We start from the raw sequence: 24,164 nt of genomic DNA on the forward strand, positions 1-24,164 counted from the left end.
CTTCTGGACCAGGTGGATTCCCCTCCCCCCATTTTTCATATATACAGATTTACCTATCAATCAACTGAGCAAAACTGCTACCATTTCATCACTTATTGACACCTGAGAGTGCCCACCATGTCCAGATAATATCACTGGAAGATTTAGGACAGATATAAGAAAGCTCTTCCTCATGCAGCACAGAGTTAAGATGCGGAATTCACTATCATAGGAAGGCATAAAGGCTCCCAACTTGGACTGATTTTAAAAAGGATTAGACAGATTCATGGAGGAAGAAGAAGAGAAGAGAAGAAGAGTTTGAACTTGATACCCCGCCTTTCACTCCCCTTAAGGAGTCTCAAAGCAGCTAGCAATCTCCTTTCCCTTCCTCCCTCACCACAAACCACTCTGTGAGGTGAGTGGGGCTGAGAGACTTCAGAGAAGTGTGACTAGCCCAAGGTCACCCAGCAGCTGCATGTGGAGGAGCGGGGAATCGAACCTGGTTCACCAGATTACGAGTCCACCGCTCTTAACCACTACACCACACTGGCTCCCAGCAGAGGGAGCAGAGGGCTATTGATGGATACTAGCCATGATGGCTTTGCTCTGCAGCCATGCATCTGAATACCAGTTGCTGGAAAGGGCTTTTGTGTTCGGATCCTACTTGCCGATTTCCCCCAATAGGCCAATGTAAGGACAGGATACTGGGCTAAGATGGGCCATAGGCCTGATCCAGCAGGCTCTGCATCTGTTCTATACATTCATCCCGGAAAAGGAAGGCAGCCCAGGGGAGGGGCAGAGTTTGGAAGCAATTCTGAAGCTCATGGAGTGACCATGGGCCAGTCACCACCTCTCCGACTAGCCTACCTCACAGGGTTGTTGTGAAGATTAAATGAGGAGGGAGGACAAACTATGTATGCCACCTTGAGCTCCTTGGAGAAAAAGTTGGGAGATAAATGCAACAAACAATACAGACAGCTAGAAACTCAAACCCCAAGCTGGCTTCTCCTCTATTAATGTATATGATTTGGAAGTTTGGTTTCCAGCCCAAACGTCAGGCACCCAAAGAAATAAACAAGGGGCAAATCATTACTCATACAATAAGCACAATCATCAGTGATGGAAAGCAGCAAGAGCCGCCAAGAAGATGAATCTTTTATCATCTCCACAGCCAACAACTCACCCCTTGTGTGCAAACACTGTGGCAAGTCAGAATTCTCTGGAAACGGCCAACAGTGCTCATTCCTGCTTAGAATTTATTAGGTGTGTATCTGTGCAAGACTTAAAAAGCCCTCTGGTGGCTTGCAATGCATGATTCTTGCAAATCACTGGAGGAGTCTCTTTAGCTAAGAGGTAAAAATGCTTGTAGATTAAGTAAGATGACTAACAAGGCAGATATATGACACTCTGGGAGAAAAACATTTCAGTTACCACCTGCTTCAGTGGATCAGACATGACTCAGAGCCTGTCCTAAGACAAATAGGAAGAGCCTGATGGATCCTGCCCTCACAGTGGCCAAATGGGAAACCCAGTCTTGTTCTCCACCATTCTAAGGTAGACCGGCTCTGTCCATGGAAGCTCCATTTAGCAATCCTAAGAAACTAAGAAGAGCCCTGCAACCAGAACAGGCCAAACAAACATCCTGTTTGCGCTCAGAGACTCAGCAGATGCAAGGGGAAATCTGAAAACTCCCCCAAGAAGTCCCCATGCCATTATTGGCACAGCCAGGCCAGCCATTAGGTAGCCTTCCTCCTTCGACAGCCTCACTGTTCCCACTCCTCCTGATAAGCCCACTTAATGGCTATAGGATTTTATAAATGCAAGTTGTCTAATTATGGCTAATGAATGCGGCAGTCATGGATCCAATATCTCGACCGTTTTGCCTGGCAGGCACAGAACTCAGCTTAATAGCTTGGCTCCATTGAATAAAGTCCACTTAGCCTTAAGTGTTCCCAGACACACACGGAGCCCCTTCAAATTAAGCTGACGAAGCCTTGACTAATTGAGTGCTGCACCTGATGAGGATAAATGTTTAAGCCTCCCTCCCAGCAGTGCTCCTTTGAATCGCCCGCTTGCCCTCTGCATTCCCCAGCCTCGAAAGCCAATGCCAGTTTCAGCCCCCCATCTGTAGGGGGTAAGGGAGCCCTTGCAGTGTGGAAGCAGAATGTCTGGGTCTCTGATCACCAAGAAACTTGGACTCTATTATGGCCTCAGCCTATTTCTATCTTAAGACCATGTCTCCTTTGGAGTGTGCAAAAAAGAGAGAGAAGAAACTCAACGAAAGAAAGAGGATGAATATTTGAATGGGAGTCCGGAATGTTTGACTGGCAATGCTATTATCCTGTGTTTTTCTTGCAAAGCTAACTTCTTGCAGTGTCTTATTAACCAGGTTGTAATAACTTTGTCATAAAAGCTGTTATGTACGATGACAAAAATCCACCAACGGCATACAAATCAATATGGCTAACCTGATCCAAAACACACCCCCCCACACACACGAAAACAAAGACCACCACAGCCAACCGTAAATGAATAACCACACCCTAGGCCAACCCCAACCTCTCTCACCACCAAAGGAACACAAGTGAACAGCAAAGAATCTGCACAAGCAACGCTGATGCCAAACCCTACATAGAGTAAGTAAAATAGAAACATCGCCACTCGACCCCCCCATCTTCCCCTCCCCCACCTCTTTCCCCCTTTTCTTCCTAACGTCTCAACAAACGAAACTGATTTCCGGCAGGCTAGGGACAAAGGTGAGAGCTGTTTCCTAGTTCTGCTGGATCTCTCAGCGGCTTTTGACACCATCAACCATAACATCCTTCTGGACCGTCTAGAGGGGCTGGGAGCTGGGGGCACTGTTATACAGTGGTTCTGCTCCTTCCTCCTGGGTCATGTTCAGAAAGTGGTGGTGGGGGATGAGTGTTCAGACCCCTGGGCTCTTACTTGTGGGGTGCCTCAGGGTTCTGTCCTCTCCCCCACGCTTTTCAACATCTACATGCAGCCGCTGGGAGAGATCATCAGGCGGTTTGGGCTGGGTGTTCATCGGTATGCGGAAACCCAGCTAGATGGGCGGGGTATAAATAATATATTATTATTATTCTTATTATTATTATTATTTGTAAAAATTTTACATGGAGGGGGAAAAATGAGACATTACACACACTTTTGTAAATCAACAAAATCTTTAATAATAATAATAATAGTTGTTATGTATGCAAAACTCCCTATCAGCTCAGAAGAGAGTCTGGCGAGCGGGGTCTCCTCTGACACAACAGCTGACCTGAGCAGACTTTTATGCTAACCACACAGTAAAGGCTTGACTGTTCTTCTGCTAGAGCAATTAGAGAAACAGTTGCCCTGTTTGGGTGGCCTTTAAAAAACCTAAGAATAGCCTGGCTGATAGATCAGTCCAGCAGCCCATCTAGTCCAGCATCCTGCTCTCACATTGGCCACCCAGAATGTCTGTGGGAAACCCACAAGCAGGACTTGAGCCCAAGAGCAGCACTCTCCCTTCTTGTGATTCCCAACTGCTGCCTCTGACCGTGGAGGTTGAGCATAGCCATCATAGCTAGTAGCCATCAATAGCCCCCACCTCCTCCATGAATTTGTTCAATTCTCTTTTCAATCCATCCAAGTTGGTGGCCAACTCCTGTGGGAGGGAGTTCCATAGTTTAACTATGTGCTGCATGAATAACTTTCTTTTACCTGTCCTGAAACTTCAAGCGTTCAGCCTCAGCTTTGGCTTCACCTCTGTCTTTTGACCACAGCAGGGGTGGCGGTAGCTTTGTGTGAGAAGAGAGGCTGGGGTGGAGGAGCGTTTGCTTACCTGCAAACCAGATGGGCACAGGAGATGCCAGGAAAGCAAAGGAAGACCACCACCATCCCTCTGGTTGCTAGGCAACCATAACACTCTCTTCTCCCTGCATCCAACTGTCAGACAGAGCTGAAGGAAGGGGGTGGGAACAGAAGGGGATTATAAAGGTAAAGGTAAAGGGACCCCTGACTGTTAAATCCAGTGGCAGATGATTCTGGGGTTGCGGCGCTCATCTCACTCTATAGGCCAAGGGAGCCGGCATACAGCTTCCGGGTCATGTGGACAGCATGACTAAGCCGCTTCTGGCGAGCCAGAGCAGCCCACGGAAACGCTGTTTACCTTCCCGCTGCAGCGGTACCTATTTATCTACTTGCACTTTGATGTGCTTTCTATTCTGCCTTGGACAGACCACAGCTGGAGTCCTGTGTCTAGTCCTGAGCATCGTAATTTAAGGAGGATATTGACAAGCTAGAAAGTGTGTTGAGGAGGGCAAGCAAGATAGCCAAGGGTCTGGAAACCATGCCTGATGAGGAACAGTTGAGGGAGTTGGGGATGTTTAGCCTGGAGAAGAGGAGACCGAGAGGTGATATGACAGCCACCTTCAAATATCTGAAGGGCTGTCCTTGGGAAGATGGAGAAAGCTTGCTTCCCTCTGCTCCTGAGGAGGGGAACCTGAACCAATGAATTCATATTGCTATAAAGGAGATTCTGATTAAAGCTTTCTGGCTGTAAGCTGTTCGAGAGTGGAACGGGCCACATGGAAAGGCGGTGGACTGTCCTTCCTTGGAGGTTTTTAAACAGAGCTTAGGCAGCCACCTGTCAGGGATTCTTTAGCTGTGGTTTCTGCATTGCAAGGGGTTGGACTAGATGGCCTTTGGGGTGCTTTCCAACTCTTCGGTTCTATGATTTGATGATGGTCCAGGCACATTGAAGAAGTGGGGAAGGCACGTTCTAGGCCCTAAGCCACAAAGATTGGGTCTGCAGAGGAGGAGGGCTAGCCCACGTGTGGCATTCTTCATCATTATATTTCTATCCCACCTTTTTCTCCAAGAAGAGCAAAGTGGGGCCCATGGTTCTTTCCCCATTTTATCCCCACAACAGCTCTGTGAGGTAGGTTAGGCTGAGAGGCAGTGACTGGCCCCCAAGGCCACGAAGTGAGTTTCGTGGCCGAGTGGGGATTTGAACCCTGGTCTCTCCCAGGTCTTAGTCTGGCGCTCTAACCACTACACCACCACTGCCTCTCTCTCTCTCTCTCTCCCTCACGGTACCAAACCAAATTGTGCATGGACACCTGAGATGAAACCTTCCATTAGGCACTCAGGATTGCTCTCTCTCCTCAAAAAGCCTCCTAGTTCCTTTGAAATGCTAAAAGCCCTCCTTCCTCAAGGAGGTGGACTGGGATGAGAGGCTTCTGCCTCCTGCTCCTCCTTCCTTTCCCCTGAGAGGGAAAAGCGTTCCCTGCTGTGGCGATTAGCTCAGGCTCCAGGCTCACCTCCGCCCTCCCCTGGGAATTCAAAACAGGCAAGAAGAAGAAGGGGAGGGCGGCGGCTTGTGGAGCTGCTCGCTGGATGACTCATCCCCCAAATGGATATCTCTTTCTCTCCTTTCCCTGCAAAAAAAGCCACGCTGCTGCTATTAGATGGAACCCCTGATGGGCAGAACTAACCCTGCTGGGGGGGCCAAGCCCCGGTATCCCTGCCTTTGCAAGGGAGCCCATCATCATTTCCGGAAGGAGGCATCGCCATCGCTGGGGGGCGGGGGGGAGAGAGAAGAAGAACTGAAGGCAAAAGACACAGCCTCAACTGGCTGATTCCAGCCCTTTTTTCATAGACTCATAGAACTGTTGAGTTGGAAGGGACCCCCAAAGGTCATCCAGGCCAACCCCCAGCAATGCAGGAAGCACATCTAAAGAATCCACAAGAGGTGGCCATTGAACTCTTTAAAAACCACCAAGGAAGGAGAGTCCACCAACTTCCAGGGAAGTCCGTTCCGCTGTCGAACAGCTCCTGCTGTCAGAGAGTTTTTCCTAATGTTTAGTCAGAATCTCATTTCTTTGCCATTTGAATCCACTGGTTTGGGTCCTCTCCTCTGGAGCAACAGAAAACAGACTTTCTCCATCTCGCATGTGACAGCCCTTCAGATATTTGAAGAGGTCTGTTTCAAATGCAGAAGAGAGTTGGGATCATTCCAGAGCAGGGGTCAGCAAACTTTTCCAGCAGGGGGCCGGTCCACTGTCCCTCAGACCTTGTGGGGGGCCGGACTATGTTTTTTTGGGGGGGGGGGAGAACGAATTCCTATGCCCCACAAATAACCCAGAGATGCATTTTAAATAAAAGGACACATTCTACTCATGTACAAACACGCTGATTCCCGGACCGTCTGCGGGGTGGATTTAGAAGGCGACTGGGCCGGATTTGGCCCCCGGGCCTTAGGTTGCCTACCCATGGAGCTGGGGTGGGAGCCCTGCAGATATTTGGGGCCCAAACCATCAAGGACTTTGCAAACCATGACAAAGAACTAGCCCAGAAACCCCAGAGGCAACCAGGGTAAAATTTTGAGGCTGGTAGCTGGACAATCCCACCTCCCTGGCCCTTCTTATTACCTGGCAGCCACGTGCATTTGCCCTGGATAGGCACTAGTAGGGTTGCCATATTTCAGAAAGTAAAATTCCTGGCATTCACGACATCCACAAAGTTGCTGAGCTTTCTTTAGGAAACCAGCCAAATTGTTGAGCTTTTTATGCAGACAAACCCAAACTTTTGAGTGAAACCTCGCCCAATAACGTATTGATGTTGAAGCTTTCGGAGCTGTTTCCGCATTGCCATACACCTGGGTTTCCCCTGACATTTTGCCAGTTCATCAAAAATTCCCCCCTGACGTCATTTTTACACCCCAAAACCGGGACATGTCAGGAATTGTCCTGACGTATGGCAAGCCTGGGCACTAGCTATATTGTAGGGGATTGGACGAGATGACCCGCGGGGTCCCTTTCAACTCTACTATTCTATCATTCAATTATATTATGCTGCATCCAATTAATTAAAGGTCAGCCTCCATGCCAAAGATCATTTTCTGGCTGTGGCCCACACCTGGATGCAATCAGGTCCTTGCAAGCCACATTAAAAGTAATTTTCTGGGCATTTGCCAACATGCAGAAAGTGCCCAGCTGTGGACATCCTGAGAGCTGAGCTGGGTAGGCATTTCTTCAGGGGCTCTGCAATGCAGCTGTGCCCCTGTGGAAAGGAGCCCTGTGTTCAAGGCTTGGATCTCATGAGAACGTAAGAAGAGGCTGCTGGTTCAGGCCAATGGCTAATCTAGTCAATACGATACGATATGATACGATACGATAATCTTTATTGTCATTGTCCCATACAGAACAACGAAATTGAAAAAAATCTACATCAGACATTCAAAAACCAACAAGCCTGATATCCCAACTATCCCAGCCTGGTTAGCCCCTAAAAACTCTGACACCCCATAATTGAATACAATATACTCCCATAGAGACTACCTTACACTGCGTTTAAAACCAAAATCGCATTTGGATAGAAACTGTTTCTCAGGCGGCGAGTCCTAGTCTTTATAACCCTGTACCTTCTTCCAGAAGGCAGAAGCTGAAAGAGATCATTTCCAGGGTGGACACTATCCTGCACTATCTCTGCCTTTTTCATATGGCACCTGGAAGCGTAGATTTGATCCAAGGGGGGAAGAGTGCACCCAATTATTCTCTCCACAGTCTTTACAACCCTGGACAGCATTCTGTCTTCACACAGCATCCTCTTCACACAGTGGCCAGCCAGAAGCCCCAGTGGAAAACTTGAAAGCAGGATGCGAGTCCTCTCCCCTCCTGCGGTTTCCAGCATTCAGAAGCATTACTGTCTTGGCTTTGGAGGCAGACCATAGCCAGCATGACTAGTAGCCATTGCCAGCCAAATTTGGGTCTCCAGCTGTTTTTGGACTACAGTTCCCATGATTCCTCGCCACTAGTCCTGCTAGCTAGGGATGGTGGTAATTGTAGTCCAAAGACCAGCTGGTTTGGGGACTCAAGTTTGGGAAACACTGCTCTATAAGAACAAAGGGGACTGCCATGACTGTAACATGGGATCTTCCTGCTGAGTACTGTGGGGAAATCCTTTGCCCGTGAAGTTCTCAACAGATTACAGTCACTCACTGACAGGGTCTATCCTGAGTCATAATGAGGCTTTAGAGCTCAGAGGTTAACAATCGACATGATTTTCTCACTGCAGCAGCTGCAGGAGGAATGCCCAGAGCAGAGATGCCCCTCATACATCACCTTCATAGACTTGACAAAGGCCTTTGACCTCAACAGCCAAAGATGACTCTTCACACCATTCAACAAGATTGGATGTCCACCTGAGCTCCACAAGATGACCATGTCCTTACATACCCTTGCAGAGGGGTGGGCAGCCAGGTCCACTTGCTCTGAGCCTCGGAGGACTCAGCCGGCTGGGGAGCCCTGCTGGACTTATGCCAGGGGCAGCAAACTTTTTCAGCAGGGGGCTGGTCCACTGTCCCTCAGACCTTGTGGAGGGCCAGACTATATTTTTGGGGGGAAAGAGGGGGGGGGGAGAACGAATTCCTATGCCCCACAAATAACCCAGAGATGCATTTTAAATAAAAGCTCACATTCTACTCATGTAAAAACACACTGATTCCCAGATCTGGCCAGATTTAGAAGGCGATTGGGCCAGATCCAGCCCCCATGCCTTAGTTTGCCTACCCATGACTTGTGCCGTTATGCCAAGAACAAGACTCCCATCCTAGACCTCAGGCAAGGTCTGCACTGGCCTGCTTACAAGAGAACAAGCACTCTCTCTGGGCCATGCAAAATTTTATGAACTCTCTGGTGATTTCCGAACTCTCATCTCAGGACCATCCAGACTTGGCAAGGATGCTATTCTGCATTACAACAGGGAAATGGGGGGACCCCCACAAGCACATAATTGGCTTCTTAATTGCAGGATATATATTGCGGATGGAGGAGGAAGAGACTTCAGGGTCCTTAACACTGCTAAGGAAAGAATGATAGTTATCCTATCCTCTTTCAGTGCTTAATTTTTACCATTGACAAATACAGTGGTACCTTGGGTTACATACGCTTCAGGTTAAATACACTTCAGGTTACAGACCCTTCTAACCCAGAAATAGTACCTCGGGTTAAGAACTTTGCTTCAGGATGAGAACAGAAATCGTGCTCCGGTGGGGCGGCAGCAGCAGGAGGCCCCATTAGCTAAAGTGGTGCTTCAGGTTAAGAACAGTTTCAGGTTAAGAACAGACCTCCAGAACGAATTAAGTTCTTAACCCGAGGTACCACTGTAAGTCACAACTGACTCACATGTTCCCATTGGTATCAGTCAGAGTGTCAGACTAGGACCTGGGAGAGATCAGGGTTCAAATCCACCACTCTGCCATGAAGCTCGCTTGATTACCTTGGGGAGCCAGTTGCTGCCTCTCAGCCTAGCCTACCTCACAGGTTTGCTGTGGGGATTAATTGAGATGGGGGGAAGAACCACGTACACCGCCTGGAGCTCCTTGGGGAGAAAAAGGTGGAGCTCTCAAGGCAATAAATAAACACTAAGAGAGTGTGTGGAGTCTCCTCCCATGTCTTGAACACGGGGAAGAGGCAAGCAGAAGTCGGGGAGGGGGAGGCTGAAGTTGTGATGGAGAGGCCTCATTCTGCTCAAACCTGTGGAGCTAAAAATAGACCTGGCAGCAACGGCGCATGCTGAGGAGGGGAGAGGGAAGCACCGGAGAGAATGTCAATGAGCCGCGGCTGACGCAAGGAGTGGCTGCGTTCTGGAGCACAGCGCCAACTTCCAGGGTGACATCAGGGGCTAATTCGGGTGCTGGTGATGCAGCTTCACTCCCAGTTCAGAGGGGGCAGGGAAGGAGGGGGAGAGGGAGGAGAGGGGAGGAAGAAAGGAAAGCTAAGCACACCTTCTTTTGTCCCTGGCAGGGCCTACGACAGGAGGGGGAAAGCCAGTGGAAAGGGGGCATCCTCTACAATTTAGTGTGGCAGCATCTACACTTTGGAACTCCCTGTCTATTGAAATCAAGCAGGCGCCTTCGCTGTTCTCTTTGGGGCACCTGCTGAACACATTCTCATTCAGACTAGATTAGAAAGCTGGGATGAATTTTAACCCATTTTATTCTTTAAACTTTTTGCATGCTTTAAGCTACTGTAATTTTCTCTTTCTTTGTTGTCTTATTTTGTATTTTTGTACACTGCTTTGAGGTTTGTTTGTTTTTGCAGTCAAACAGTGTATGAATTTAATGAAATATGTTTTATGTGGTTCTTCACAAAATGTAGTATTTCACTTTCAACACATGCGCAGTTCGGATGAATGGGCTTCGTGAACCAAGCATTTCAAGGTCTTTCTGGCTCTGTGTGGACATTTGCTCCTAACAAGTGCCCTGCTGGATCAGGCCATCTGGCCCAGCATACTGACCAACCAGCTAGCCCAAAGCAAAGCCCACAAGCAGGACTGAAGCAGAAGACCACCACTCTCCCCTCCTGTGTCTTCCAGCAACTGGTATTCAGAAGCATCCCTGCTTCAGATGATGGATGCAGTGCATACCCATCATGGCAAGTAGCCATTGATAGCCTCTCCTCCTCCAAGAATTTGTTTAACTCCCTTCTAAAGCCATCCATGACACGGATGGCACTGTGGGTTAAACCACAGAGCCTAGGACTTGCCGATCAGAAGGTCGGCGGTTTGAATCCCCGCGACGGGCTGAGCTCCCATTGCTCGGTCCCTGCTCCTGCCAACCTAGCAGTTCGAAAGCATGTCAGAGTGCAAGTAGATAAATAGGTACCACTCCTGCGGGAAGGTAAACGGCGTTTCCGTGGGCTGCTCTGGTTCGCCAGAAGCGGCTTAGTCATGCTGGCCACATGACCCAGAAGCTGTACGCCGGCTCCCTCGGCCAGTAAAGCGAGATGAGCGCCGCAACCCCAGAGTTGGCCACGACTGGACCTAATGGTCAGGGATCCCCTTTACCTAAAGTCATCCAAGTTGGTGGCCATCACTGCCTCCTGTGGGAGGGAGTTCCACAGGTTAAGTCTGCACTGCATGGACTTTATTTTGTCTATCCTGGATCTCCCAACTTTCAGTTTCATTAGATGTCCGAGCATTCTGGTATTACGAAAGATTATGCCCTGCATAATTTCTTGGATTTTTTTTTTATCAAGCTGCTTCTTACTCATCTAACAATCTAGGAATCTGGGTAGACTGCCTCTGGGCCTGGAGGTTCCAGAAGAGCACCAGAAGAGCCCTCCCTGGATTAGGCCAATGGCCCTTCTCATCTAGCACCCTGTTCTCAAAGTTGCCAACCGGATGGCCCTTATGGGAAACCCAGAAGCACAAGACCCGCCCCCCTCCTGTGGCTTCTAGCAACTGGTATTCAGAATCATTGCTTCCTCCAACTGTGGAGGCAGAGAACACTGCCATCATGGCTAGCAGCAGCCTTCTCAGCCTCCATGAATGTGTCCAATCCTGTTTTTAAATCCTTCCAAGTTTCTGGAGGAGGGTGCAAAGCCCGTTTCGCCATTGCAAGCAGCCCATCGACCTTCCCTTTGAAGGCGGCTGTCAAGGGAGACACAAAGGAGGCTGCTCAAACTCCTTTGGGATGGAGAAGGTCACAGACTCTCCAGGAGCCCCACGCCTCATTTTCTGCCTTGGGCAGACAAGGCGCCTCCTTCAGAGCTCGCTCCGCTGACGGACACAATGCCAGCCAGGAGAGAGAGAGAGAGAGCTGAGCGCCACTGGCGTCTAGCCAGGCCGCCAGGCTTCCAAACACCCTGAACTAATGTTTATTTTCCCAGAGCTATTTTCTCTCTCCCGTGCAGGGAGGCGCCTGCGCAGTGGCCTCCCTTCAAATATCACCGCTAGTGCAGGAGGCAAGATGCCCAGCAGACGGTGGCGGGAGGGGGCGCTCAGGAGACCACCATTGCAGCGATGCAACTGGGGCAGCGAGATACAGAAAGAAATTAAATGTTATTCGGGGTGGGGTGAAAGCCACAAGGAGACAAGCCCCAACACCGGCACTGGTGGGAATCTGAGCCCCCCACATGGTGCTAGATTCCCATATTCTCCATGGCCATTGGCTCTGGGGCAGAATTTTTTTTCTGAATATCAGTTACCGGAAACCATGCTGCTGAAATGGAACACTCAGGATGAAACGGTGAAATCTGCTATGATTAAATGGGCACAGGACGTTGGACACAACATTATGTTTGCTGACCACAGGTATGAAATTTACGGCATGTAATGCCCTAAGAGAGAATATTATGAAAATGATATATAGGTGGTACATAACCCCAGTCAAGCTTGCAAAATTCTGTCATTTGCCCGATAATAAATGTTGGAAATGTAAAGAAACTGAAGGTACATTTTTTCACCTTTGGTGGACGTGCCCAAAGATTAAGGCTTTCTGGGAAATGATATATAATGAATTAAAAAAGGTATTTAAATATACCTTCCTGAAGAAACCAGAGGCCTTTCTCCTGGGCATAGTCGGCCAAACGGTGTTAAAAAAGGATAGAACTTTCTTTATGTATGCTACAACAGCAGCAAGAATACTTATCGCAAAGTATTGGAAGACACAAGAGCTACCCACACTGGAGGAATGGCAGATGAAACTGATGGACTATATGGAACTGGCGGAAATGACTGGCAGAATCCGTGACCAGGGAGAAGAGTCGGTGGAAGAAGATTGGAAGAAATTCAAAGATTATTTACAGAAATATTGCAAAATTAATGAATGTTAGCGTGATGTTGGATTGAAATTAAACGGTTTCTAGCTATACAGGCTTTAAAGTTATATATAGATTAAGATTAAGGATTAGGAATAAAAAGGTTAAAAGAATGGAAAATTGGCTATTAATAGATATAGATAAAAATTTAATGTTATATTATATTAAGATTAAGGATTGGGATTAAAAAAGAGGGAAAGGAACTGCTGGACAAATAAATTGAATTGGAATACAAAAGAGGGAGGTATGAGGAGGTCCAGAAAATAAGTAAATTCAAAAGTAGTGATGAAAAGATGGAATTGTTTTTAACTGTTTTTTCTCTTTTATTTTTTATTTTTGTATTTTGTATTGTGTATTTTTCTTTTCATTGTTAAATTCTTTTTTATTGATGTGTTTCTTTTTGTCTGAAACTTTAATAAATATCATTTTTTTAAAAAAAGAAACCATGCGAGGGGAATCACAGAACTGTAGAGCTGGAAGGGAACCCAGCGGCCATCTAGTCTGACCCTACGATGCAGGAATCAGAATCCCTGACAAATTGTCATCCAGTATCTCTTCAAAATCATCCCACGCAGGAGTGTCCATCACTTTCCCAAGGAGCCCGTTCCACAGCTGAATGGCTCTTACTGTCAGAAAGTTCTTCTTAATGTTGATCCGGAATCTCCTTCCTTGTCAACTGAATCCATCGGTTCAGGGCCTCCCCTCTGGAGCAAGAGAATAGAAGCTGGCTCCATCTTCCCACGTGACAGCCCTTGAGATATCGGAAGGTGGCTGTCATGTCACCTCTCTTGTCTTCTTCTCCCCAGGCTAAACACACCCAACGCACCTTATTCCTCGTAAGGCTTGGCCTTGACAATCTTTGTCAGCTAGCTTAGAACTAGAAAACTTTTCTATCATCAACTCGGTTGACCTCGTCTGCACATGTTCCAGCTTGTCAATATCCTCCTTAAATGGTGGTGCCCAGATACAGGACTCCAGGTGTGGTCGGACCAAGGCAGAAGAGAGAGGAGAGAGAGAGTTGCTCTTATACTCAAATCCTGTTTTGGGGCTTCCCACAGGCATCTAGTTGGCCACTGTGGAAACAGGATGCTGGACTAGATGGGCCACTGGCCTGATCCAGCAGGCTCTTCTTAGGTTCTCATGATGGGAGTTGTAAATGTAATCTAGCAACTTCTGGCGGGCCAAAGGTAGAAACCATCCCAAAACATAGGGAGACAGAAAGCACTAAATTTAGCTGCAAAGCCCCAATTTGATGTGGTGATCAGGGCAAAGGATCCTCCATTTCTTAAAGAGTCTCTCCCTATCCCCGCTACCTCCACAACTGTTCAGAGGCATCGCTGTTCTCCCTCTCCAGCCTAGAACTGCTTTTTACAAAACCCGGAAAGATTCGGGGATTCAGACTTGATTCTACCACCAAAATCAGGAACAAATCCTGCAAATGCTGATAAGGTTCCACTTTTCCAACCTCCCCATTCTGCCTTTTCTAGCGGGGGAATATGTGCCCCTCCAACAGCTCCCATCACCAGCAACTCCAGCATCACCATCCCTGACCACTGGCCATGCGAGCTACTGTGATGGGCTGGAGGTAGAGCCTGGCAACTATTCACACAATGAGCAGATCCACACCATACATTTAAAAAACATCAGGTGCACGTTTAAAGCCCTTAGCAACATGGGACTTGTTTTCCTGCAAAATCTCCTCACCCCATATACACCTACTTAACAATGTCAATCAGCAGAACTGGGCAGTGTTACAGCTGCCACATAATACCCATTCCACATTTGTAAGCAATTGGTCCTTTAGCATGGCAGTTCCTGCCCTTTGGAACTCCCTGCCTCTTGACAACAGGCAGGCCCCTTCCCTGAACTCTTTTCAGCACCGGCTAAAAACAGTCTGTCCAGATGTTTAGGAAGTTGTTGAGAGTCTCGATCTGTTTTTAGTCTATTGCTATTTTAACTTTTTGAAAGTTTGAAAGTATTCGTTGGTTTTCTTAGTGATAATCTTTATATATATATATATTGCTTTGAGGGTTGTTGGTTTTGGTTTTATTACAATCAAGCAGTGTATAAATTTTATAAAATAAATATAAATAAAAATCATGCCCCCCCCCCCGAATCCTGGTAACTGTAGTTGCCCCCTCAAATGAGTTTTGATTCCCAGTACCCTTAACAACCTACCTTTCCCAGAATTCCTTGGGGGAGGTCATGTGATTTAAATGTGTGTGGGGTGCGCATTAAAGGTGGATTTGCCCTAATGGGCAGGCCAGCAGCCAGTTTGGGGCCTTTTCAAAGGGAGGCTGGGATTCACAACTGCATGGGATGTGCTTCCCAGCTGGGCCACAAGAGGTCCCCACATGAAGCAGCAGCAGCACCATGTCCCCAGGGTTTCCCTGTAGAGCTGAAGGCAATGCAATCAACCTGCCTCCTATTAAACCATCTTAAAAGTCTTTAAAATTAAATCAACCAGCAACACACACCAGAGCCTTTGGCCCTGAGCCCAGCAGAGGGCGGAGGCGGGCAATCTCCCCACTCACCCAGTGAGTTCCAGTGGGAGGTAGGCGAGAGTAATTGCTCATCAGTCCACACCCTATGGCATCTCCAGTCAAAACAAGCCTTGCAATTTTATTTCCTAGAGGGCTTTTAAAAACCCAGAACAGCAGCGGGGCAGAAAGAGAGGGGGTCAGAACATGGCAAGAGGGTTTCTGTGGGGCTCCACTTCCTTGCATGGGCAAATGTGGTCCTCATTGCCTTTTAAGAACATAAGCAGATGCTCCCGGATGAGGCCAATGGCCCATCTGGCCCAGCATCCTGTACTCACAGCAGCCGGCCAGCTGCCCCCAATGGGAAACCCTCAAGCAAGACCCCAGCACAAGAGCCCTCTCCACTCTCCTCCAAAAACTGGTATTCAGAGGCATTGCTGCATCTGACTGTGGAGGGGGGAAGATAGCCACCATGGGTAGCTGACAGCCATCTCCATCCTCCATGGATTTGTCTACCCCAGGGCCGGCCCACCCATGAGGCAAGATGAGGCAACTGCTTCAGGCGACAGCATCCACAGGAGTGGCAGCTCCAGCCTCCAATGAATGCATCGCCTGGCACTGCTTCCACGGTGCCAGTGGCAGCACACACCTTACCTTCTCAGCAGCCCCTCTGTGAATAGGAGGCCCTGTTAGTCTCCTCCCACCACCTGTTTCTGAGAATCTTTACCCCCCACTCTTGTTCCTGGTGTAGATCTCCACCCTACCTTCTTCCCTGGCCGTTTTAAGGGAGCATCATTGTGTGGTGCCAAAATGCCATGGGCCAGCCCTGGTCTAACCCTCTTTCAAAGTCGTCCAAGTTGGTGGCCATCACTGCCTCCTGTGGGAGGGAGTTCCACAGTTTAACTCTGCTCTGCATGAGGAAAGGCTTTCTTCTTTCTTGTCCTGAATCTTCCAACGCCCAGCTTCGTGGGATGCCCGCAATTTCTGGTGCAATGAGAGAGGGAGGAGCATTTTTCTCTATCCACTAGAGAAAAACTGGAGAATGCAGGAGGGGAAAGGCCTCTTGTGTTGCTTGCAGACTTCCCCTGATAGGCATGGGGGGGGGGCGCACTGTGAGAACAGGATGCTGGACTAGATGGGCCACCGGCCTAATCCAGCAGGCTCTGCTCATGTCCTTAAGATTTCGAGTGCATTTGCCTGTGTTGGAGTTGGAAACAGCAGGTTGGGCAGAAGGTGGTTTGTTTGTACATCATTGCAGGTCGGGCGCACTCAGGGGCAGAACTGTAGAGCTTCCTTTGGGCTGCAAGCAGCCATCCTTACCTGCCTGTCTAAAGGGAAGTGGAATGCTGTCTGGGGTCTGTCTTTGGAGACGGGGGCTGCTGCTCTTTCCCCCTTTCCTCCTCTTGCCTCTCTTCATCAGATAGAAACTCATCTGTGTCTGCCAATGAGAGGGAATCCGGTTAAGGGTTTGTGGCCAGTGGCTCAGCAGACTTCACCTAGGGACGACTGGTGCAGCTTAAGAACATAAGATGATCCTGCTGGATCAGGCCAAAGGGGTGCTATCTAATTCAGCATCCTGTTCTCACAGTGGCCAACTAGATGCCCGTTATGGGGAAACCCGCAAACAGGACCTGAGCGCAAGCCCAATTCTCCCCTCCGGTGATTTCCAGCAACTGGTGTTCGGGAGCATTGCTGCCTGTGGAGGCAGTGCATAGCCATCTAACCATCAATAGCTTTCCAAGTCCAATCCTATTAGCAGTCAATTACTGGAGGAAGAATTCATTTCCATCCAAATTAACAGAAAACAGATTGAGTCGTCTCTCCCCTCCTCTTGCCCAGTACACACACACACACACTTTCTCCCTGCTGCTGCCATCCCAAAGGCAGGAGCCAACCACCCTCCTTTGCCCAGGCAGATTCCGCCTTCCTGTTCCTCCTAGGAAAGTTTGGAGCACAAGCGGTATTTCCTGTTCTGCGAGGTCAAAGCAAAACCCTTGGAGCAAAAAAATAAAATAAAAGCCACATTATGTAAAGAGGCTCCCCTTAGCTGCCTTCCTGAAAGCCCACAACAAGGATCCAGGCAGAGACTCGCCAGAAATCCCAGCAAAGTCAAAATGTGGCATGCTTTTTTCTCCTTTGCACTTTCTCCCAGGAGCTGTTCTTCCTCCTTCAAAACAAGAATCAAGGAGGAGGAGACAGCTAGTTAAAAGAAAAAGAGAAAGAAAGAAAACGTTTAATAAAATGAGGAAGATGTCCACCCCCACTTTTCTTGTTTTGCAAGGCATATGAGCGCAGACTAAGCTCTTGACCTCTAATGGCATGAACAAGAAATGCTTTTTAAAAATACAATAGAATTACAGTGTTGGAAGGTCCCTCAAAGGTCATCCAGCTCAACCCCTGGGCAGCACAAGAAATGCACCCACTACTATAGCATCCTGGAGAGGAGAAGGCCAGCCAGCCTCTGATGATGAACCTCTAAGGAGCACCCACTACCCTCCCAGATCCAGCATCAAATAGCTTGAGTCAAAATTCCTTTCTTGCAATTGGAATCCCCTGCATCAGGACCTGCCCTCCTGAAGACATCTGCTGCAGCCACAACAGCCTGGCCTCATGATGCTCCCAGAATCATCAGGTAACCTGACACACTTGCACACTCATCCTACACCAGTTGGCTCAATCCCCATGAAAGCAATGGCTGGAGGAGGCGGGGGCATCCTCCCCTGCAGCCCCCCCAAAAAGGGTGTTTGTGTGTGTGTGAAAAAGGCCATCTCTTTGCTACAATGTGGTTCTTCAAAGGAATGACGCAGGGACATCCTATAACTGACAACGAATGGTGATTGTACACTTAGGGTGCAAAATAATGAGATGGAAGACGAAGGAAGCCCTTAGCGTGAAACAGCAGCTGCTCAGAAATGAACCAGAGAGACAGAGTAAAGTTCTGGCAACAGAGTGGGAAACAGACCTCCTTGCACCAACACAACTGACCCCTTTCTCATCCCACTGCCCCCTTGCTTCCCTAAACTCCTGCCCACTGCCCTATAAGAAACATTACTCAGAAGTCTGCATACCCCACTGAGAAAGACAGCAATGCAATAACATTTGAAAGAGTAACAATTAATTGCACATTCATTCAAAATCCAATTAAAACCATTTAGTTTAATCAATTCAGCAACTGCAAAGCAATACCGGCTTTTCAAGTCTCATAGGCACTGACACCTCCAGTGCCCTCCTGGCACCCTCCCAGGTAATCCCATTCTCCCCCTTCCAGGGGGTGGGTAGGTGGGATGTAACCAAACACTTTGGGAACCACAGCCTTTGCATTGTGCTCCAGGGCCACAGCTCAGCCTTGTCCATGGGGGCTCCTTCCTTAGGGGGATGCCTGCATGGCTGAACTACCCATCCAGGATCTCCTGTGACAGAGGTGGGGGGTGGATAATAGCAGCAGGAGACAGAGCTGAAAGGGTCCCCAGATTCCTCCCTAAGCAGAAACGCCTGCAAACCCAGCTTCTTATTTTGGGATGCTCAGCTAGGAACCAACACTACCTTTTACGATCCTGGCCATCTTGATCTCTGGAAGGGCGACTGGTGGATGTGAGCTCAGCAAGCCAAAGAGGAGGAAGGATCTTTGGCAGGAGGAATCTCTCCCCACCCACCCTCTGCTTTTTCAAAAGGAGGATCCACCAGGGGTTTGGAAAGTGACCCCCGTCCCAGCTCCAGTTTCATAGTCTGAGTTTGTGGAGAGACAGAGACCTGTTGGAAAGCCGTAGGGTGCGGGCGAGGGGGGTTCTCAGTGGGGCCTCTGCCTGCTGAGGGATTTGCCTCCTCCGTGCTCAGCTGTTACAAAGATAGCCTGACTTCCCCCTCCGCTTTCGTCCGGAGGAGGCCAAACCCAGCAGGGGCGCGACGGATAGAACTTCTCCGGCGCTCAGAGAAGCACGTAGCCATTATGCATCTACAAACCACCCCCATCCCCAATTAGGCTTTGCATCAGGCGGGTGGAATTGAGGAGACTTAAGAGACCTGCCAGCGCAGGCTTCCTTCCTTCCTTCCACACTCGCTGGAACATTTCCTCTGCTCAGGCTACAGAACAGCAGCAGAATGGACGGGACGCAACAGAGGAAGACATCTCTCCAGAGCTCTGGGGAGATACTGGCCCCAAGGCAGACTCAGAGCAGTCCTGGCAAGCTGTGGCCCAGAGTGGCAAGTAGCCCTCTCAGCCCAGGCAGGCAGACCACACCGTGCTAGCCTGGATAGGCGCCTTATGCTCGCCGCCGCCACCAAAAGCAGCCCCCAGCCCACGCAGCCCCACCGTGGACAGTAGCCTTCTGGCTCCAAACCTTCACCCCTTTGCACAAAGCACCCACAACAGTGTCAGGAAGTCCCCTTGCAACTGCCAGAACCACAGGTCTTCCGCCACACACCCGCCAGCTTGCTCCCTGTCTGCTTAGGAAGAGTCAAGCCTCGTTCATTCCAGGAGCAGGGGGAGGGGGGATCAGCCCCACAAGGGCATTTTGCAACCCATGTGGAGGGTGGGGAGAGCAGAAAAGATGTCGGAAGTATTTATACACCGCTAAGCAGCACAATAATTCCACAGCAGCATTCAAGGATAAAACCATATCGGGTAAAAGCTGTCCTGAACAGATATGAGGCCAAGGAGTCAGCGCCTTTTGCAAATATAACGTCTGTAAGAACATGGGGAAACGTCGCCCCGCGTTTAGGGAATCTGCCTAACTTCACGGAGCAGGGAGTTCCGCGGGCCAAGCCCCGCTGTCACCAAGCAGAAACTCGAAGTTGGCCCCAAAGCGAGAACGCAGCGGGGAAAGCCTCTCATTTGGCCCTCCAAATGGAGAACGGGGGATTGGTAGAGTAAAATAACGCCTTTACTGCTGTGGGGAAGAGGGACTCCCGCAAAGGCTGGAAAACGAGTAAAGGCTGCTGGCGAGAGCCCGGCGTCGTGCCGGGGCTGCTGCTGCTAGTCTAGCCTTCGTTCCCGGAGATTCGCGGTGGGTGCTCCAGAAGACTCCCACCAGTGGTGCCAACTTGCATAAAATAATTGATCACATGACGGGGTGCACCCACACTATTTGAATGGTAATGCCCATCAACTTGGGGGGAGGGCCAACCCCCTCAAATATTTTAGGGTGGGGAGCGAAGGGACCTCGGCCCCTGGGAGTTGGCTCCTATGACTCGCACCACCACGAGAGCTCGAGACAACGTGGGGCTGAAGCTACCTGGGGGCGGAGAAGCGATGAGGGGCGGAGATGGCGGCCCGAGAGCGCTTGATGCAGCCAGGATGCTGGGGTATTTTACGCGGGGAGAGAGAGAGACGCAGCAGCAGCAGCAATCACCATTTCTGTCAATGGCTAAAGGAGGGAGGAGTCCAAGCCCACTGCGATTCCAGAGCGGCAGAGGGGCAGAAGGCCCTCTGCACATGTTTGGCGTCCTCGCTCCATCAGGGCGCTCTTCCCCCTCCCCTGTTCAAGGACGCTGCCTGATTTGCAAACGGGACCCTCTTGCGGGTGCGGGGGGCTCCAGGTATGCAGAAGGTCAAGTCGGGCGCCTCCCCTGGCTCGCCGCGCTCTGCACGTGCTCAGGAGCCGCTCCACCATAGCAGGCTCCCCCTCCCTCCGTTTTGGGCCATGCGGTGGCAGCTCACCTGGGCGCGGCTGCGGCGGGTCTGTCGCCATCGCCTCCGGCCTCCCTCCGCTCTCCAGCGCTGGAGCTGCGTCGCGCTCCTCGCCCGGGCTGGAGAAGGAGAAGGAGAGGCGCCGCCGCCGCCGCCGCGCTCCCCCTCCCCTCCCGCCGCCTCCGTATTTAAAGGCGCCGCAGCCAATTGGCAGCGTGTGGCGGGGGGGGGGGGTCAACTGTCTTCGAGGACACACATACTCCGCTCCTGCTGTGCCTGGAGCTGGGGTAGAAACTTGGGGGGGGGGGGTGAGGTTTCACTAATCCCCCGTTCCCGGCTCTCAGTCCTGCGTCTAAAGCGCAAGGGGGTGGGAGCTCCTGCCGTTTCTCATAGAATTGTAGAGTTGGAAGGGACACCCAAGGCTCATCTAGTCCAACCCCTTCAATGCCGGAATCGTAGCTCAAGAATCCCTGACGGGTGGAACTCGGTGCGAGGAATCAGCAGTGCAGGCCTCCCCCAAGCACGTGCACCCCTTTCCTACTGCTTGGCCCAGTGGGCGGAGGACAAGACAGCCCCCCCCACGCCCCGTCGTTCCGGAAATGACTTTTTTATCCCCCTCTTTCACCTCCCCACTCACAAAAATTGCGTCGGGCGTTCCAGCTTCCTTCTGCCAGGGAAACTGAGGCAGGTCTCCATCTGCCTCACCTTTGCCAAAGGAGGAGAAGGCATCTCCGCAGCAGCAGCTATCTGGGAAAGAGATGTCGCTCTCCCTCCCACAAAGACCCCACCACCCCTCGACCCGGTGCCATTGAGGTAGCATCGAGGTCCAATCTCATTGGAAAACGGGCTTGACAGCAGCTGCCTCCCTCTGACCATGAGGTGGAACATAGGAAGCTGCTATACTGAGTCAAATCAGTTTCCCATCTAGCTCAGTAATAATAATAATAATAATAAAAATTTTAATTTATAGCCCACCCTCCCCAGCCGAAGCAGGGCTCAGAGCGGCTAACAACAGTAAAAACAACACCGTTTACATAAAATCACAATCAATTAATTGAAATACATTCTAAAATCAATTCAGAGTCAAATTAATGGCAACCATTGGGCTAGAGTTCTATGAGGATTACCAAAGGAGGGGGGTCAGACTGTGCCTTGGCTAAAGGCCAGGTGGAACAGCTCTGTCTTGCAGGCCCTGCGGAAAAATGTCAAGTCCCGTAGGGCCTTAGTCTCTTGTGACAGAGCGTTCCACCAGATTGGGGCCACAGTCGAAAAAGCCCTGGCTCTGGTTGAGGCCAGCCTAACCTCCCTGTGGCCCAGGATCTCCAATATGTTTTTATTTGAAGACCGTAAGGTCCTCCGTGGGACATACCAGAAGAGGCGGTCCCATAGGTGCGAGGGTCCTAGGTCGTATTGGGCTTTAAAGGTTAAAACCAGCACCTTAAACCTGATCCTGTGCTCCACCGGGAGCCAGTGCAGCTGGTATAACACTGGGTGAATGTGATCCCACAGCGAGGACCCCGTACGGAGTCTTGCCACGGCATTCTGCACCCGCTGGAGTTTCTGGGTCAGTCTCAAGGGCAGCCCCACGTAGAGTAAGTTGCAATAATCAAGTCTGGAGGTGACCGTCGCGTGGATCACAGTGGCTAGGTCAGGGCAAGAGAGGTAAGGAGCCAGCTGTCTACACTGACTGGCAGCAATGGCTTTCCAGGGTTCCAAGCACGAGTCTCTCCCAGGCATACCTGGAGATTCCAGGACTTGAATTTTGGCTGATGAATTGAATTGAATTGAATTCCTTAGCTGCAGCCCTTGCCCCAAATGCTGCCCCCTTCCTCCTCTGCACATCTCCCTGCTTGGGGCAGCTGCCATGCCCAACACACACACACCACTGTGGCTTCCATACTGACTACCATCGCAGCTGCTGTAGGCTGAGGGTGAATCTCTTAGGGACCATCCACTTGGATGACTTTCAAAGAGGTTTGGACAAATCAGTGGCTACTATGAGTGGCTGCTAACCATGATGGCTCCACTCTGCCTCCACAGAGATTCAGTAAATACTTCTGAATACCAATTGCTGGAAACCTCAAGGTGGGGAAATTGCTCTTGTACTCAGATCCTGCTGGAGGGTTGACCCTCTGGTTGGCCATTGTGAGAACAGGATGTTAGACTAGAGGGGCCACTGGCCTGATCCAGCAGTCTCCTATGTTCTCTGTTAACAGGGAGAAAGACCATCGTCCCAGCATCAGAAAAGGCTCCGCAGAAAAGAAAAATCAGGGTCCCTGGAAGAGAAACTGCAGCAGCAGCAGCTGCCAAATTAAAAGCTGTGCATCTGGAGAGTCAATGGCCTGGAAGGGCCCCGTGGGAGCTGCTGCTGGAGAAAAAGGCCAGTGGCCTCACTCAAAATAAAGCGCTCCTTTTGCATTGGAAGGGTCAGCAGCTGAGCACCTGCCTTGCATGCAGAAGGTCCCTGAAGCTGGCATCTCCAGGTCAGGCTGGCGGAGAACCCAGCTGGAGACCCTGCAGAGTTGCTGCTGCCGACCAGTGTAACCAGTACTGAGCTAGATGAACCCCGATGGTCTGAATAGAATGAAAGGCAACAAGCAATCTATGTTCCTCTCCCTGCCTCCCTGGCCTGGGGAAATGCCCGTGCCTTTCAGCGCAGCAGCAAATGCCTGGTTAGCACCAGGAAACTAAAGCCCCCCCCCCCCCCCAGCCCAGCCTTTGGGAGAACACACCATCTTCTCATTCACACATTACGCTCCGAAGAGTCCAGGGCCTGGGCTTTGCGCTGCACCTGGCTAAAAATAGAACCTGCCGGTTATATCCATCTGCTGCAGCCTCTTCACCAGATGGAGGCTACAGCATTGTGGGGACGGGTGGACAGGCCTCTGCCCAGGCGCAAGGGAGAGGACGGAGGGGGGTGGGCGGCAGGAATGGGATGGAAAGCCAGGTTCTTCACATTATGCCCACACTCCCCTTTTACAGCCCCCCCCCCCCACACAGAGAGAGATGACTATTGAGGGCTACTAGCCACAAGGGCTCTGCTCTGCTTCCGCAGTTGGAGCTGCAGTGAAGAGTTGCCTTGCTGGTCAGGACAGAGAAAAGGAAGACCTTTGCAAGGTAAAGGTAAAGGGACCCCTGACCATTAGGTCCAGTCGTGACCGACTCTGGGGTTGCGGCGCTCATCTCACTTGGCCAAGGGAGCCGGCGTACAGCTTCCGGGTCATGTGGCCAGCATGACTAAGCCGCTTCTGGCGAACCAGAGCAGAGCACGGAAATGCCGTTTACCTTCCCGCCGGAGTGGTACCTATTTATCTACTTGCACTTTGACGTGCTTTCGAACTGCTAGGTTGGCAGGAGCAGACCGAGCAATGGGAGCTCACCCCGTCGCGGGGATTCGAACCACCAACCTTCTGAAAGGCAAGTCCTAGGCTCTGTGGTTTAACCCACAGCGCCACCTGCATCCCATCATAGTTAAAATACGGAACTCCC

The 24,164-nt window shown here is 50.3% G+C and overlaps 1 protein-coding gene across 4 annotated transcripts in view; it reads right to left on the minus strand.

The window, feature by feature from the left end:
• The window catches only part of PITPNM3 (PITPNM family member 3), a 69,463-nt gene extending 48,644 nt beyond the window's left edge, over positions 1 to 20,819 (minus strand). Inside the window, exons 1-2 of one of the 4 annotated variants that reach the window (XM_080983789.1) lie at positions 20,706 to 20,781; positions 16,370 to 16,481 (exon numbers count right to left, since the gene is read on the minus strand). In XM_080983789.1, coding sequence (XP_080839915.1) covers positions 16,370 to 16,481 — 112 coding nt within the window. In that variant the 5' untranslated portion in view covers positions 20,706 to 20,781. The other 3 variants (XM_080983792.1, XM_080983790.1, XM_080983791.1) reach the window with 3 other exon arrangements.
• Positions 20,820 to 24,164: the final 3,345 nt, after the last annotated feature.

Source organism: Podarcis pityusensis, assembly GCF_964106645.2.
Source record: "Podarcis pityusensis genome assembly, chromosome: 15".
Classification (NCBI taxonomy): Eukaryota; Metazoa; Chordata; class Lepidosauria; order Squamata; family Lacertidae; genus Podarcis; species Podarcis pityusensis.